Source organism: Marmota monax, unplaced genomic scaffold, assembly GCF_021218885.2.
Source record: "Marmota monax isolate L192 unplaced genomic scaffold, Marmota_monax_Labrador192_F-V1.1 WCK01_AAM20220418_F8-fsc00069, whole genome shotgun sequence".
Lineage (NCBI taxonomy): Eukaryota > Metazoa > Chordata > Mammalia > Rodentia > Sciuridae > Marmota > Marmota monax.
Window position 1 is genome coordinate 3,827,058 of NW_026695243.1, and position 17,683 is coordinate 3,844,740.

At 46.8% G+C, this 17,683-nt stretch overlaps 1 protein-coding gene across 1 annotated transcript in view; it reads left to right on the forward strand.

Moving 5' to 3' along the window:
- The window catches only part of Gabbr2 (gamma-aminobutyric acid type B receptor subunit 2), a 356,168-nt gene extending 347,794 nt beyond the window's left edge, over nucleotides 1-8,374 (forward strand). Inside the window, exons 18-19 of the mRNA XM_046457483.1 lie at nucleotides 2,535-2,652; nucleotides 5,729-8,374. Of these exons, the coding sequence (XP_046313439.1) occupies nucleotides 2,535-2,652; nucleotides 5,729-5,894 (284 nt within the window). The 3' untranslated portion in view covers nucleotides 5,895-8,374. The remainder of the gene's footprint in view (nucleotides 1-2,534; nucleotides 2,653-5,728) is intronic.
- Nucleotides 8,375-17,683: the final 9,309 nt, after the last annotated feature.

The following is a 17,683-nucleotide window of genomic DNA, read 5'->3' on the forward strand; positions in this document are numbered from 1 at the left end:
AAAGGCCCATTGATAATTAAAAAAAAAAATTTAAAAGCAAAACCATGAAAATCCTGAAAGAAAGGAGAGTTTTTAAAGATAACTTCAGGGAAAGGCCTTCCTCAGTTTGATACACAACAGAAACACAAAAGGAGAGGATAATAAATTTGATTTCAGCCAGGGGTGGTGGCATGCACCTGTTGTCCCAGCTACTCAGGAGCCTGAAGCAGGAGGATCCTTGAGCACACAATCTGGAAACCAGCCTGGGTGACATAGTGGGACTCCATCTCAAAATAAATAAATTAATTAAAAAATGTAAATAAATAAAATTTCAAAAACAAAACTAATTTTCACAGTGAAAATCATTTATGTTTTCAAAAAATCAAACAATAAACAAAGCCAAACAAAATTTTAACAAACTCATGTACTTATATATAAGAAGAAATTATAAACAAAACATACATAATATACTAATAACAAAAAGACCAATAATCCAAATGAAAATAAACAAAAGAGCAGTCTCAAAGGAAATAAAACTCATTCAATTAATCAATACCTTACTTTGATTTATGCATGTTTCTGTTTTAAAAAAATCTCATCTAAGTCAGGCACAGTGGCACATGTCTGTAATTCCAGGGGTTCTGGAGGCTGAGGCAGGAGGATCACAAGTTCAATGCCAGCCTCAGCAAAAGCAAGGCGCTAAGCAACTCAGTGAGACGCTGTCTCTAAATCAAATACAAAATAGGGCTGGGGATGTGATCAATCCCAGTACTGCCCCCCCAAAAAACTCATTTAATATATATTCTCTAGTCCTTTATTTTTTATTTTAAAACAGGGTTTCACTAAGTTGCTTAGGACCTCACTAAGTTGCTGAGGATAGCCTTGAACTTACCATCCTCCTGCCTCGGCCTCCCAAGTTGCTGGGGATTACATGTGTGTGCCAGGTCACCCAGCGTGCACACGCGCTCTCTCGCGCTCTCTCTCTCTCTCTCTCTCTCTCTCTCTCTCTCTATATATATATATATATATATATATATATATATATATATATATATATATATTTGATTCATTAGCATTGGCCTCGTGGCTAACAGCACTCATGCCTGCTGGAACCTTACCTAATACATGGATTTTCTCCATAAGGCACATCACAGTACTTAGGAACCGTAGACAGCACTTCAGCATTACATTGGAGGCCATTTTAAACAGCAAAATCACCAACAGTACAAAAATGTGAGAAAGGAGCCTAGCTTGGTGGTGCACACCTATAATCTCAGTAAGCTAGCCTCTCAGAGGCTGAGGCAGGAGGATCCCAAGTTCAAGGCCTTCCTGGGCAACTTAGCGAGACCCTGTCTCAAAATATGATTTAAAAAAGGCTCAAGGGGTTGGAGCTGTAGCTCAGTGTTAGAGTCCTTGCCTAGCATTTGCAGCACCCCTCATTTAACCCCAGTATTGCAAAAACAAAAATGTAGAAAATGTATCACTAAATAAACCTCAAAAAAGATACTTATTTATAGTAAGAGAGCTGAACAAAAAGGCAGAACATTGCCTCAGCTGGGAACGTGAGCATCAGGCAACTCAAAATTCTAGATACTATGCTCATCAGCAAATTACCACAAAATCATGGCAGGCATTGATGGGGGGTTACAGATAAATCTTGACGAGTGGATAAGTTTGTAAAGACAAAATCCACGAGTAATGAGGATGGGTGGCTCACTTGAGGGCAGAGTGACCTGTACACAAGGTTGTCCACCACAACACAAACAAAACCCTGATGCACTTGTCCCCACCGAGTGGATCCAAATCTCTTGGATGGGGCTGGTTTTCATATTTCTTTAAATCACTACAGATGGTTCTGAAGTCCAGAGAGGGTAGAGAAGGTCACATCAACCTGGTTTGTGGCTACACAATACTCCTTTGAATGGAGGCTCCAGAGCTTACTCAAATAATCCATTATTACTGGACAAATTCAGATTAGTTCCAGCATTTTGATATAAATGATGCTTAGTTGAATATCTTTTCCCATATCCTTGATTGTTTCTCTAAGATAATTCCCAGAAGTAGACATTCTGAGTAAAAGGTTTGCATTTTTATGATGTTTGATACACGTTGACAGTGCCCCCAAGAGGTTAGGTCAATTTATACTCCCACTAGCAGTTCACTGTTAATCTTTTTGATCTTTGCTAAAACTGGGAAAAAATATATAATATAAAATTATAAAAATATACAAGGATTTTTTTGTATATTATAGGGATGTCATGACATCCCTATGTGCCAATGAATCAGTCTTAATATCAGAGCCTCAATTCCAAGTTATGTTGTCTATATCAGTCAACTTAATTTCCCCCATTTTTCTTGGAGAAATAGAGAGTAGAGGCGGGCCACACGCTGCTGCCCTCCCCGGGTGAGTGGTGGTACTGCACAAACCCTGGTCCAGATGCGGCCGAGTGAGGGAGATCTTTTTTACATTCGTTGGGCAGCATCCTAAAGGTTGCATTGCTGATTTGTAAACTAACTTAATGGAACTTGTTGTGATATTGTTGTTTTGCATTCAGATGGGGGAAAGACCATTTTAAAAAATCACCTCGATCAAAATCCCCAGCTACAGTGGAACCCAACAGAATCCTCCCGAACATGCAAAGATCCCATAGAAGATATCAACTCCCCAGAACAGTGAGTACCTTCTCCTTGAGAATTATAGGAAGAATGTGTTTCCCCTGTACATCTGTTTATGATTGGCACAGTTTTTCTTTTTTTTATTTTATATTTTTATTAGCTACACATGACATTACAATGATCTTGGCAATTCATACATTTAAATCATTGGGGTATAATTTCTCATTTTTCTAATTGTACAGATTGCAGAATCACACTGATCATAGAGTCACCTACATACATACAGCAATCATAATGTCTATTCTATTCTGCTGCCCTTCCTATCCCCCCTACTCCTCCCCTCCCCTCCCATCATTTCTCTCTATCCAATCTAATGTGACACACTTTTTTTTCTTTTTCTCATCACAATATCATACGTGTATTCTGTATAACAATGAGGGCCTCCTTCCATCTTCCGTACAACTCCCCTTCTCTCTCTTTTTCCCTCCCACCTCTCTTCCCTATTTAGTGGTAGTCTTCTTCTCATGCTCTTCTTCCCTATCCCATTTTGAGTCACCCCCCACCTTATATCAGAGAAGACATTCGGCATTTGTTTTTTAGGGATTGGCTAACTTCACTTAGCATAATCTGCTCTAATGCCATCCATTTCCCTGCAAAATGCCATGATCTTGTTATTTTTTAGTGCTGAGTAATATTCCATTGTGTATAAATGCCACATTTTTTAATCCATTCATCTATTGAAGGGCACGTAGGTTGGTTCCACATTCTAGCTATTGTGAATTGTGCTGCTATAAACATTGATGTGGCTGTGGCACAGTTTTTCATACCCATGATATTATTTGAGTTCCACATCTATTCTATAACACAGGTCAAATTATAATGCTCTTTTTGTTTTTAAATATTTTTTTAGTTGTTGATAGACCTTGATTTTATTTATTTATATGTGGTGTGAGAATCGAACCCAGTAATTCATACATGTTAGGCAAGCGCTCAACCACTGGGCCACAGCCCCAGCCCACAATGCTGTTTTTTATAGATGAGAAACTAATCTCCAAAGAGGGGAGGGAGGTGATTTGTCCAAGCTCACCCAGTGGCTAAGCACAGGAGGTAGGATTTGAACTCAGGCCTATCCTCAACATCAAACCTTATGTTCTCCCCTTAGCCCGATGCCTTTGTTAAGTGTAAAATGTACCCTCACTAAATACATTTACTTCAAGATTTACTGAGACCTGTTTATTATGCATCAGGCATAGGCAATGGGGACACAGCAATGAAGAAAATTTTAAAAAATCCCTCCCTTCCACAGTTTCCATATCTTCTAGAGCTTCCATTCTGCCTGGCAGGATAACAACTTTACAGAAACACAGGGCATGAGGGCCGAGGAAGAAGCTCAGGGGTGGAACACTTGTCTAATGTGCATAAGACCCTGGGTTCAATCCCAACACCACATAAAAAAAGCATATTATGTTAAATGATAAGTGATTTGAAGAAAAATAAAGCAAGAAAGGGGGTTAAGGAGTGTCATTTTAGGGGGGGTGTTACGGGAAGGCGATGTATAAGGCAACACCCAAAAACACCTCAGCTAACTACGTTCCCACTGGCAATTTTAGTTCTTTCCAAATTCTACTAAATTGGAAGCAGGGGTTAGACACGTACACTCTGAAACTTGGCCATGGGAAATAACAAGTGGAGCCAGCCAAAGCAGCCGAGTCTCCAACTCCAAGGAGTGGGCCTCTCCACCCCCTTAGCTCCAAGACTGGCCAGCTCCAGGCCAGAGCAGTTGCCAGTGTTTGTCAGCAGTTTCCCCTTCCGTTGCCTCGACTGGAGTGTAAGCACCTTGAGGTCAAGGTGAGTCCATTAGCCCCCGGGACTGAGCACAGGTTCCAGCATTGAGTCGGTTCTCAGCAAGGAAGTGTTGAACACTCACGGCCATGAGCTACTCACCCCCCTTGCCTCGGCAGATGGCCTTGCCCTGGTACATGGACAGAGAGCACCCTTCTCCCAGGCCCAGGTTTATTCTTCAGCTCCCCTTTCTCCCTGGAATCTGCCAGCACCATCTTGCCCTAAGGAATGGATCGTGGCTGACGGTCCCCTCACTCAACCTGCCTTTCAAAAGGGACTCTCCAGCGCTCTCCTCCCCTGCGCACCTGTGTCTCTTGGGAAGTCTTTCTGGGCAGCAGGTCCTTGGGGAGTAGGGGCAGCACTTCATCTGTACCCAGCCATCTCAGAACCCACCATGTCCTCAATAAACTGTGGAGCACGCCCTTCTGGGATGAGCTAGCCCCATGAATCGATGGCCTCTGCCACAAGCCATGTGGACCATCGAAGCAGCAAGGGTCCCGGCTTCCCCAGGTCTGCTGAGCAACTTAGGGTAAACTCCCCTCTTCACCATAGGACTGGCAATTCGTCCTTTGTTGAGTTTTTGTTAAGATCTGGTTTGGTTTGGTTTGTATGCTCCTGAGTGGCCAGGCACTGGGGAAACAAGGAGGCATTAGAACCAGTCCCCTCCCTCAGGGAATGCAGTTTGCCACGTGGGTGGATGGAGAACTGCACAAAAATGCAGCTGAGCAGAGCAGGAGGCGGTCACCTGGGCACATTCCCCAAAAGCAGCCTTGCCAAGGATGAAGACTAAGGGTGTGGCCCTGCCCAGGGGCCAGAGGGCAGCTCCCTCTTCCTTGGCGCCCCTCCCAGGGTGGCATGCTAGCCCTCCCAGACTCAGCCCACCTCCTGCTCTTCTTGGCTTCTTTCTTGGATATTTACAAAGGAGTCCTGGGGCTTCAAGGAAGAAGGGAAGAGGAGTCTCCTGGAAAGAGATCTGAGAGAGCCCTTAGAAGGGAGGTAGGAGGTCACTCTAGTAACACTGCCCTGTGACCAAGGAACCCTGGCCCAGAGGCTCAGGAGGACTGCATCTCCCTCCTCCTTCAAGCGTCCCCAGTTATCCCCGGTTATTCCCAGAGCAACAGAGGGACACACAGGTTTTCACTAAATACCCCCTCGATGGCTGAATGGCTAGACGACAGTTCTTGGATTCAGACTCCTGTCCCCAGCTTTTATTAGCCAAAGTGAGTCCAGAGAACTTTCTGGAGAGCAGCCAGGCAGCCTTCACTAACACCCCTCCTCTCTTCCCCTCCAGCATCCAGCGCCGGCTGTCCCTCCAGCTCCCCATCCTCCACCACGCCTACCTCCCGTCCATCGGAGGCGTGGACGCCAGCTGCGTCAGCCCCTGTGTCAGCCCCACCGCCAGCCCCCGCCACAGACACGTGCCGCCCTCCTTCCGAGTCATGGTCTCGGGCCTGTAAGGGTGGGAGGCCTGGGCTGGGGCCTCCCCGTGACCGCACCATGCCGCAGAGGCGTCTGCCACAGGCACACTGTGGGCTCCGGCCGTGGAGAAGCGGGGCACCACGGCCGCCTCTCGGGACTGCGCGGCTGGCCCTCAAGTGGACGGGACGGGGGACGTGGCACTGACCTCGAGCCTTATTTGTGAAGTTCTTATTCTTTCACAAAGAAGAGGAATGGAAATGACTTCTTCCATAATGTCTACAAACAAGGAGAGCTGGGATAGTTGAAACTTGCAAAAAACAAAACAAAACAAAAATTCTAGACAAGGAGAGAGGCCTAGACTCCAGCTAGACTCAAGGAGAAGCCCTGAGCAGCCTCGGGAAGAGGCCAGGGCTTCCGGAGAAACCGCCTCTGTACTCTGCACACACATCACCATCTGTGGCCCCCACCAGCTCTCCTCCACATGGATGGGGGAGAAGGTGAGCAGGGCCACCAGGTCCCCAGCTGCCAGCCCAGCCCACCTCAGCCTCCCTGGCGCAGGGAGTCCCTGGGAAGGGCAGACAGGCACCGGCCCTGGGGCTGGGGAACCCGAGCAGGCAGACTGCATGCTCCCTGGGGGGGCCTCCATCACCGAATGAGATGTTTGTTACTCTGATAAATGCCACACATTAACACAATAACAACCGTTCCGGGGACGTGGGGATTTAGGGCATGTCACTGCAGACACGCTCTGCAGCATCACCGACAGTCTGTCAAGCACCCACCATGTTGGCCGTGTCCTTGTGTTCATATCAAGTGTTCCCGGAAATAAGGGGGACCACCCGAGCTAATCACGGAATGTCTGTTCCCAGCAAACATGATAGAGAAAGATGTGCACTTTAACCTCTCCCATCAGGGCCCAAGGGCTGGCTGGGATTTTTTTTTTTTTTCCACTAACTTTGTTTCTGACCAAAGTGAATCGAGGGCATTCTGCTAAAAGACATCCCTGGTGTCACAGGGGGAGAGTTGCTGGCTGAGGGCTTCCCTTGGCTTCCAGAAGGCAGCCTTCCATCCAGATGAGCCGGTGAGCTCTCCCCTTGGGATCACTGGGGACCATCGGTCAGCAGACTGATTCCCATTCATAAGATCACTCTTCCCATTAAATGAACCCCAAAGAGCACTGGCGTGGGAGTCAGGCAGACCTGGGTTCAAATCCTCAGTCCCCTTGACTCCCCGCGTGACCTTGGGCAAGTCACCAGTTTCTCTCTGAGCCTCAGTTTCCCCTCTGTAACAGGTTGGGGTTGAAATAACACCCGTCCTGCCTACCTCACAGGGTCACTCTGAGGATCGACACCTGATCTCATCCAGGAAAGCTTTGTCCCAAACAGTAAGCAGCCCTGACCTGTGAGGTACCAGTGTGACTATGACCTTCAGCCCTCACTACAGCCGGGGTGCGGCCCAGAGACGCTTCCGGTACAGCCCTCTGTCTGAAACAACCTGGCTGGAGGGAGACTCCCAATGACTTTTCTGACATTCCTAGACAGGTTCATTCTTTGCTAAAGAAAGGCCTGAATGACAACGTCCAGGACGTCTGCACAACCGAGCACTTCGCTCCATCCCTAAAGAATCCTAATGGCAGCTTCAACAGGCAGGCAATAATCTCTTCCCAGAACCACTGCAGTCAGGAACACACTGTTGTCACCACCAGGCTTTGACGAAAGGGCCCACGGGAATCACCATCGCCAACATTTCCAACACCCCAGTTCGCGTAGCACAGCTTTCCCCTCCCCTCCCTCAAGGAGAGGTTACGGAGGTACTGTAGCTTTTAGGGAAAAAAAAAAAAAGTTCACACATCACAGGTCAAGTTGAAGTCATTCTCTGTTTAGGCACTAAAAATCGTGTTGTCACTCTGTGTATTACCAGTATTTACTTGCTTTCTTGATTTCACCAAAACCAAATTTAATTTAAAGGATCACATTAATTTTTCAAAGGGAAAGAGACACTTAATTGTACATAATGTATACACACACACGCACACACATGCACACACAAGCACACACACAAATACCTGTAGAAATATTATTCCAGCATAGCAGGAAAAAACAAACTAAAGTATTGGACTGCCGGAGGTGAGCGTGCGTCTGTAAACCTTTGTGACTCCCAAACGTGCTCTGTCTTCTAGGTTAACCCACAAAGTACATTCTCTTGTCTTACTGATCCTGTAGGTTTACCCATCTTGTTTTTTAATTTTCCCGAGAATAACAAGACACACAGAAGTGACTCTAGCTATTCCATGGTTCTGTTCTTTTATATGCAGCAAACATACCCGGTCCATTTCCCAAGAGGCTTCGGCCTGAAGGCATTTTCCAATGATGTTTAGTGCACAAATGCTTTAAATTAGACTGGAACTGCCAGAATCAAATGTAAATGAGGAATTTCTCGTACCCCTACTGCATGGTATCAATTTTTAATAAATTGTTGCAAAATTGTTTTTATGAATAAAAGAAAAAAAAAACTCGTCTTGAATGCCTCCTCTTCCCCAAATGGAGGTCACCTGGGACCATGTTCCTCAATGAGCCACTAAGGGGCTGAGAAACAGCCTGGGGGTGCCTGGTCAGCTAGGCCCTTCCTGCCTTCAGCTGACAGTCACATGCCCCACCTCCATGCAGCTCCAACTTCTGAGTGGCCCAAGGGTGGAAAACTGACTAAGCAGGGCAATAAACCCCTTCCCAGGATTCCTCCATGTAGAGGAATTTAGTCTGCCCTGCAAGGGAAAAATGGAACCCACTGAGAGAAACAGGAACAAGATCTGGGTACTGATGGGGTCCAAGTCCGTGGTTAGCTGCTCCCAAAGGCCAGGAGCATCTGGGCTTTTTCCTGCTCAGTTGGTTAGGCCTTCCTCGAATACTCTGTTCTTCCAATAAATTGCCCTTTTTGCTGGGGTTAATCTGGACTAAGTTCCTATCACTCGCAAACAAAAGGTTCCTGATTGACATGGAAAAGTCACTCACTCCCCAGCCTCAGCCCCCTCTCCAGGCCTTTGTGGCCTATCAAGACTTTGCCCATTGCTCTTTCCCAGCCCTGTGGCCGCTTCTCCCTGCACCCCAGAGTGCCATCTAAAGGCTGTGTACATTTCCTGCATTGTGCTGGGCCCTCAGCCTGCTGTTCCATCTCATTCTCCTAGTTCCCCTGACAGGAATTCCTCTCTTCCTCTTTTCTGAGTTGAGGACTGTGCTGTATCTCATGGCACTGGGGACACGCTCACATGGTCCCCTCCCCACCTGCATCATGAGCTCCCTGAGTTTGGGAGTCGTATTTGCTTCCTCAGTGTTCTACTAAGCAGCCATCTTCACAATGGCTCAAAACAGGTTTCAATGAGACTTTGCAGCATTGAACATTTTGTCCAAGTTGTGTCGAGACTGGTTGCTGAGACTAGAAGAAAGAGCAAGGGTAGAGGAGGCCACAGCAGGCTGGAGAAGACCCAGGCAGTGGGACCAGGTGTGGGCCTCAGAAATGAGGGGGATGGATTCAGACTTCACAGGAGAGCCATTCCCAGGTCAGAGGTTTGAAGTGCACAGGATCCTCTATCATGGCATCTGCCTAGGAGCAGGCCTCCTGAATCCTGGCCCAAGAGAGCCCTGCTGAATGCCTGCCACTCCACACTACCTTTTTTACAGTCCTCCTGCATGATACAGGATGTTCAAGGATGTAGATGGTTCACCCAAGGTGACCTCACAAGCCCATTGCAAAGAGGAATGATCAAGAATCCTGACAGGTCTTCCTTCTCTGTCTGACCTAGACTCACAGAAATGAGCAGTAAGGATTGGAAAAAACATCCTATCCAACTCTTCATTGTATAGGTGGGGAAACTGAGGCCCAGTCACTGGAGCCAAAGTCAATGAGAAGGTCATAAGAGGACAGGTGGGAAACCCAGATGTCCTGGCTGTGAGACTCGTTCTTTTCTCCTGAACCCACTTCCTCACACTCGACCCAGAACCACAGTAGAACAACAGCAAGGGAGAAGAACATGGAGTCATTTCTCAGGGGCTCCGACTCTCCATGTGGAGTCCACTGATGGAAACGTTTCTTCTTAGCACCTCTGAAAGGACGGATGTCCCCTGCACTCAAGAAAATCCTCCTATCATCATCCTCACCCAAGTTCTTCATGCTCCTCTTGGCCTTGAGCAGCAGGGTCTGTGTGAACTGAAGCCCAGGGCAAAGGCCCAGATGGCAGTGTTGCACTTCACACTCCATTTTTTTTAATAAATGTTTTGTTTTTGTTTTTGTTTTTGTTTTTGTTTTTTGTCTTCCTTTGATTATGACCAGCTCATTTCTGAAGTAAAAATAAAATAAAAACACATTTCCAAGCCTCAAAGAAAGGTATTCTTTGGAGTTGAAGCCATTTGAAAAGAGCTGTCACCCTGGATCATAGTGGCAACACTGGGGTCCTCTAAGGGACAACAGGAAGAAATTTCCAGAAGCAGCCAGCCAGGGCCTGACCTTCGAAGCAGTTTCGCCTCGGCAAGAATCTTCCTGAGATCAGCTTTCAATGCCTAGAAGCCAGGGACAGGGAGAGGAGTGATGGTGGGTAGACCGTATAAACAGACTGGCAGCCACTGGCAGTCCTGCCTCTCGGGCCCCCTTTCTGCCCTCTGAAGTCACAGTCCTGGCTTTGGGAGGAAGGATAGGAGGAAATCTGGAGCCCCGCCCTTGTTCCCACCTAGACACAGGGATTGGTTCAGGGATGTGTTCATTACCCAAGCCCAACCAATCAGAGCCCTTCCCAGGGTTTCTGCCCGCTATTTTCAGGAGGTTTGAAATCTCTTCCACTTTGAAGGTTGGAACTGAGCCCTGACCCCTCATCTGGGCTCAAGGAGAAGCAGCACCTAAAGATGCATCTGCATTGAGTGTCTCCGTTTAGAGCAATTAAGTCTCATTTTCTGCAGAGGACCAAAAGAAATCTTTGGGAGCCAGGGGATCTTCACCTGAGTCTCACTGTGGTCCATAACATTCGAGAATTCCACCTTCCTCCCATCTCTTGGTCTTGAGACCTGCGGGAAAGATTTCCCTGGCCCACACGCTGCTGGGTAGGGAGAGGGGTAGGGATACCCACAGGCTCCTGGGGGCAGAGGAAACCTTAGGAGGCTGAGAAGGTGTCATTGGACTAGCCTAGAGACCCAGGAACTGGCACCAAGATATGCACCCCCAGGAAGGACCCGTGTCTGTTCTGCAGTTCTTTCTTTGTCACCTCTTTTCCTCCCACATCCTGGCTTGTCGTTCCTCGCTTGGATTGGGGAACCACCCAATGCATGAAACCCCTGACAGTCCCAGAGGCTCACCCAGTCATGCCTGGTCTCACTCAGGGTCTGCCGGGACATGACAGTTCACTGCCTGCTTCCTCCAGGTCCTGCTGGGAGGCTTCAGAGCCCCCAGTGAGGCCCCTGCACTGAACCAGAGCCTGCACAGCTGATGACAGCATGTGTTAAGCTGACAGCCCAGACTGGGGAGTCGGACATGCTTCCTGGGGACTTAACCTCCAAACAAGGGCTTGCCACCTGTACAATCATTTTAAATACCCCATGACTGGCTTGATGCTCTGTCGTCACTGTTTTAGAATTCTTTGTGACTTTTGAACAGAGTGCTTAGCATTTTTTTAATATTTTCTTTTAGATGTAGTTGGACACAATACCTTTATTTTATTTATTTATTTTTATGTGGTGCTGAGGATTGAACCCAGGGCCTTGCATATGCTAGGCGAGCGCTTTACTGCTGATCCACAACTCCAGCCCCGAGTACATAGCATTTTAATTTTGTCAGGGACCCATAACCAGCCTGTACCTAGAACTGAAGACAGTAGGAGCCAGCTAGCCTGCAAAAAGAGGAAAAAAAAAAAAAGCAAAGCATGGGGAGGGAGCTGACCTGTGGAATGCAGGTACCTGCTGGGGTTGCTACAGCTGCCCTTGAGGGCAACTGGGCTGTTGTGCTAATTATTTACCCTGGAGTTCCTGTGGCCTCAGATTTCTGGATGATAAGACAGCAAGCATCCTCTGTGTGTGATGAGGGGTCTTACCTCAAAACTGTAAGTCCTGAGCATTTCTGCATTTCTACTCCTTCACTTACATAGTGTGTGGTTTTGCATGAGCTACTAAACCTCTCTGAATTTCTGGTCTTACATCTATAAAATAGACATAATACCTCACCCAGGGTTGTTCTGATGGTTAAAGAGGCTCAGGTAGGTAAAAGTGCTTTATAAACGTTGTTCTGCTCCCAGACAAAAGGAATGCTCGTAAGGTGAATCGGTATAGGAAGCACAGGGGGGCAGGCCGCGCCATCCAACTCCGGACAGAAGAAGTCATCTGAGGAGGGACTCTTAGCCAAAGAATCTTGGCATGCTATGTGGGGGGCAAGGTGAGAAAGACAGAACGACAGTTCTGTTAGGAACAGCAGGAAACTTGGTGGGGGAAGAGAGGAGTGGGGGTTCTAGAAGGGGGCAATGGTCAAGTAATGGCATCATAGCTACAAGACTTAAGAATAGGGATATGAAGCAGTTGAATTTAAGTCATTTGCGTTGGCAGGAAGAAAGCCCTAGTCCCGGGGCTGGGGTTGTGGCTCAGTGGTAGAGCACTTACCTCACATGTGTGAGGCACTGGGTTCGATTCTCACCACCACATATAAACAAATAAATAAATAAAGGTCTATCAATAACTAGTAAAACACTTAAAAAAAAAAAAAAAAAGAAAGCCCTGTCCCTTCTCTCCCTTCTTTTCATTTCACTCCCTCAGCAAAATGTCCCTAAACCTTCAGGAACATTCACAATACAAGCAAAAGTCTTGTGGGTTTTGATGCAAATGCAGGAAGAGAACAAATTCTGTTTGGAAAGAGGCCAAAATAAGGGAAAGAAGCAACCACAAGACGAGAGGGGAAAATATGCTCTCTGCACAAGCAGGAATACGGAGTAAGAAATGACCATGAGCACACACACTCTCAGAAATTCATGGAAACATTGGAGAGGAACTGGCCTTTCCCAGAACTAAGCATGGGAAAAGGGGGAGTTCGGATAATCATCTGGGCTCACTGGGCATGCTCACTCTTACTGACATTGGGTGACATAGATGCATTAGCCTGTTTTGCGTTTCTATAACAAAATACCTGACTCTGTTCAACCTCTGGTGAGGGTGCCCTTAGCTGAAGCACAACATGGTAGAGAAGTGGAAAGGGAACTGGCTGGGTACAGAGAGGGTCAAGTGTATGGAGTGGCCTTGCTTTATAACAACACATTCTCAAAAGAACTCACTCCCCAGCACCAGCATTAATGCCTTCCAGGGGCGATGCCCTATGGCTTAATGACCTTCCACTAACCCCACACTATAGGTCCCACCCCTCAACACTGCCTTACTAAGGACCACACTTCCTGCACGTGAACTCTGGGGGATGAACATCATGCAAACCACTGCGATGAGCAACAGGAAACATGTTGACCCTCATAGTCGTGGTTCTGAGGCCCTGAGTGCCATGGCTTCTGAGGTACAGAAGCCAATGCCAGAAACACCTCCATCGACTGGATCACAGGGTAAACTCCACACCAGAAGCTACAGGAGTAAGGTGAACCTGGGGCAGCTGCCAGCCTGGAGAACCCCATGGCATTTAAGAGCTGTTTGCTGGGCCTCCTTTGTTCTCCAAGGTGATGGCCACTCTTTTGCGTACCAAGCCTGGTAAGTGGAAAGTTCTGGCACTAAGAGGAAGTTGCAGTTTCTAAACAAAGAGAAGACACTTTTCTCCTATTGGAATTCCTATGGAAAAGACCTAGGGCGGGATTCCTCAAACTAAAAAACCAAAGGGCACAATGATGACAAAGTCTTTTAATAAAGGTCCCTGGTTACATTCAAAATAGATATAAACTGTTACAGTTTGGATGTGCGGTGTCCCCCCAAAACTCATGTGTGAGACAATGCAAGAAGGTTCAGAGGAGAAATGAGTGGGTTATCACCTTAACCTAATCAGTGACAGATGAGGCAGGTGGGGTGTGGCTGGAGGAAGTGGTTCACTGGGGGAGTGGCTGTGAGGTATATATTTGAATCTGGAGCATGATTCAAATCATTATCATTCAAATGATTTTCATGTGAATTGGTTCTCCCTGCCCACTCTTCCGCCATGATGTTCAGCCTCACCTGGAGCCCTGAGGAATCAAACCAGCCTTCTATGGACTAAGACCTCTGAAATCGTGAGCCCCTTAATAAACCTTTTCTCCCCTACAATTGTGCTGGTCGGGTCCTTTAGTCATAGCAGTGAAAAGGCTGACTAAAACATAAACTTATGCTTACAGCCTCTGTATAAAAGCCAAACAACTATTCAGTCTTCATCTGTCTCAGCAGAAGTAGCTGGCTGCAGATGACCCAGGTATGCTCATTTAATTTTGTTTAGATTATCTTGAAATGAAAACACATCTTTTATTTTAATGTTATTAGAGGTGCAGACTCCTGAGATTCACCTGTGGCATCTCCCAAGAGTCTAGGCCCCAGTCTGAGAGCCTCTCAAGGCAAGCCAACAGCTTGGAGCAATGCCTGTTAGATACAGAAACTGGCACCTGGCAGATCCCGGGTCTTAGGGACCTGATTTGGAGGGCAGGGGAGTCTGGGAGAGGCAGCTCTGTGGATAGAAGCGGCAGTGGCAGAGCTCCCAAGCAGTTCCTATAGCAGAAGCTGTACAGAGACAAGACCCTTTGTCAGGCTGCCCACCGACCCTGTCCCTCTTCATTTTATATATATATATATATATATTAGTTGTAGATGGACACAATACCTTTATTTTATTTATTTATTTTTATGTGGTGCTGAGGATTGAATCCAGTGCTTCACACATGCGAGGCAAATGCTCTCCATAGAGCCCCAGCCCCAGCCCTGCAACACTCTTTAATATTTAGAAAAAATTAGAACTCACCTTAATGTTAAGATACAGTCATGCTATGGCACACTGTCCAGCTGTAAAAGAGAACATGGTAGATCTATACCTATTGCTTTAAAAGATCTCCATAGTATATATAATATTAAGGAAGAAACAATGAGACGACAGCTTCTTTTTTTGTGGGGGCTGGGGCTGGTACTAGGGACTAAACCCAGGGGTACTTTACCAGTGACCTACATCTCCTTTTTATTTATTTTATTTCATTTCATTTTTTGTACCAAGGATTGAACCCAGGGTCACTTAACCACGGAATCACATCCCCAGCCTCCCCACCCCCCATCTATTTTGTGAGAGGACCTTGGCTAAGGTGCTTAGAGCCTTGCTAAGTTGCTGAGGCTGGCCTTGCTGAGGTTGGCCTTGTGATCCTCATGCCTCAGCCTCCTGTGTTGTTGGGATTACAGGCGTGCAGCACCATGCTTAGGGAGATGATGACATTTTTGTTTAAAAAATTGCACATATTTATATTTATATTTGTATATGTCCTTGCAGAGTCATCATTAATTCTATTCAGAGGTGATATCTTTCAAAGCTGGGGAAACCTCATCCCCAAACCTATAGCTGCTCCCCCTACACAGACATCCCTCAGTGCCCCACAATTTCAAGGCACCACTCCTGCCCCCAGCACAAAACCCAGTTCTGGTGAGAAGTTCTGAAAGGACTGGGTGGGACAGTAGGGAGGGGCTCTTCAGGCCTTGAGGGTATAATGACATGCCCACCCACATCCTCTCCCACCCTTGCAAGGTCATGGCTGGGGTTACCCATACTTCTTGGGGAGGCTCAATCCTGCCCAACATTGTGTTCTCCAGAGATGCCTGGCACCTATCCCCAGACTCCCCGGCAGCCTGAATGACTGAGATGGGCTTCTGTATCTCATTGCTGACCTCAGAGATTCTGAGGTCCCAGGTAATACACAAACACAGCATCTGTGAGAATCGCATGCATCATCTCAAAGGAATGCCTTCCACAGTACAGCTGTCCTGCTTCTCCACATGGCTTTGCAGAAATGAGACCTTTCCTCTCTCCAGTCCCTGATTACCCCCAAATAACATCAAAGGGTGAAATGTGGGGCTGAGGGTGCGGCTCAGTGGTAATGCACTTGCCCAGCATGCATAAGGCCCTGGGTTCCATCCCCAGCACCACAAGGAAAAGGAGAGATGCAGTTTGGCAGGGAAGATGTCGCCATTTGCTCAGCACCTGGGAGATGAAAGGTACAAGGTGTCTACATAATTGTCTGTCCTGCCACCAGAACTCCAGTGCTGATCATGAAGTTTCTGAAGGAGCAGGTATGGAGGAAGGAACTGGATAGTGACAAGCCTAGAGCCCATTTCATGGGTGTCACAGTTCAAGGAAGACTGGGGCAGTAGGAGAGCCCAGCATGTCACTGTCTCCTCCAGTGGGAAGTCCTCATACATTAGAGGCGTTGCCTTATTTTCTGATGTGGTTTCAGTGTCACCCAGAAGTTCATGTGCTGGAAGCTTGGTCTCCAGCGTGGAATGTGAGATGTGGTGGAACCTCTAAGAGGTGGAGCCTCATGGAAGATGGCTGTCACTGGGGGTGCTGACCTCTGAAAGGACTAATGGAGTTTTCACAAGACCCTGGTTAGTTCCCACAAAAGTGATTCTCATAAGGTGAAACCACCCCACATGCTTAGCACCTTCTACCCACAGCTACCTCTCTTTCTGCTTTTCTGCCATGTGGAAGCATAGCCAGGGAGGCCCTCAATGGAGGCCAAACATATAGGTCTGCCCCAATCTTAGATTTTCCATTTCCAAAACTGAGAGCCAAATAAACCTCTGTTTACAAAGCATCCATCCTCTGGTATTTTGTTACAGCAACAGAACACAGACTAAGATCTCTCCCAAAAGGAAAAAGGGGGACAAACTGTAGCAAATTCCACAAAGGCAATTTTGAATCAGTAAACATAATGTTTATACAGTGGGATGGAGAGCCTATTAAGGAAGTGACCACGGCACCAGGGAAGAGTTCAAACAGGGAGACAAGAAGAATTCCTACATTGGTTGAGAGATTGGAATGGAGAAGCCCAAAGACTCGAAGCACAGATGCAAATTGATGACATGCATGTCCTATGAGGGAAATGTGTTTTCTTTCACTTGCACAGTGTTTGCCTACAAAGTGTTTTTATAATAATAATTATTATTATTATTATTTAAATAAAATCTGCATTTCTCGTTTCTTGTGAAAAACAGAACAGAGCTGATAGAGGGCCTCTTTTATATAGACCATATGTTCTTTAATTCCCACAGCCTCCACCATGCTGTTAATACTCACATCCGAGCGTCAGTTGACATTTAGCATTCTGCCTGCCCTGTAGGGTTTTCCTTTATACCCAGCCCACTTCGCTCACAGTGTGTATCATTACCTGCCTTCTCTCTGCAGGCATTTGAGTGGGCGACTTTTCCATAATCTATGGCTCTCAACCTTCATCTGAAACAATGATGCAGAGCTGCATCCACCTCAGTTCTCCCTCCCTCCCTGTGCCTGTCCCTCTGAGCTGCCCTGAAGATTTGCGAAGAGCACAGGAGCTCACCAAAAGACTGCCTGTGCGAAACCTTGGGTTAGGCTCTCAGAAACCCAAAAGAAAAGGGACAGGCAACACCTGGGATTTGGGACAACTGGTAGACCACAAAGGTCCACCACCTCTGCAGAACAAAGGTATTTTACTTTGTTTTGTTTCCAATGCTGGAGATTGAACCCAGGACCTTGTAAAGGCCAGGCAAGTGCTATACTACTGAGCTATATACACACCCACCCCACCCCACCCTTTTTTTTTACACTTTTATCAGGATGTTAATCCTCTTTAAAGGAACATTGCTATATAGCTGATTTCTATTTAGGAGAGCTAAAATCT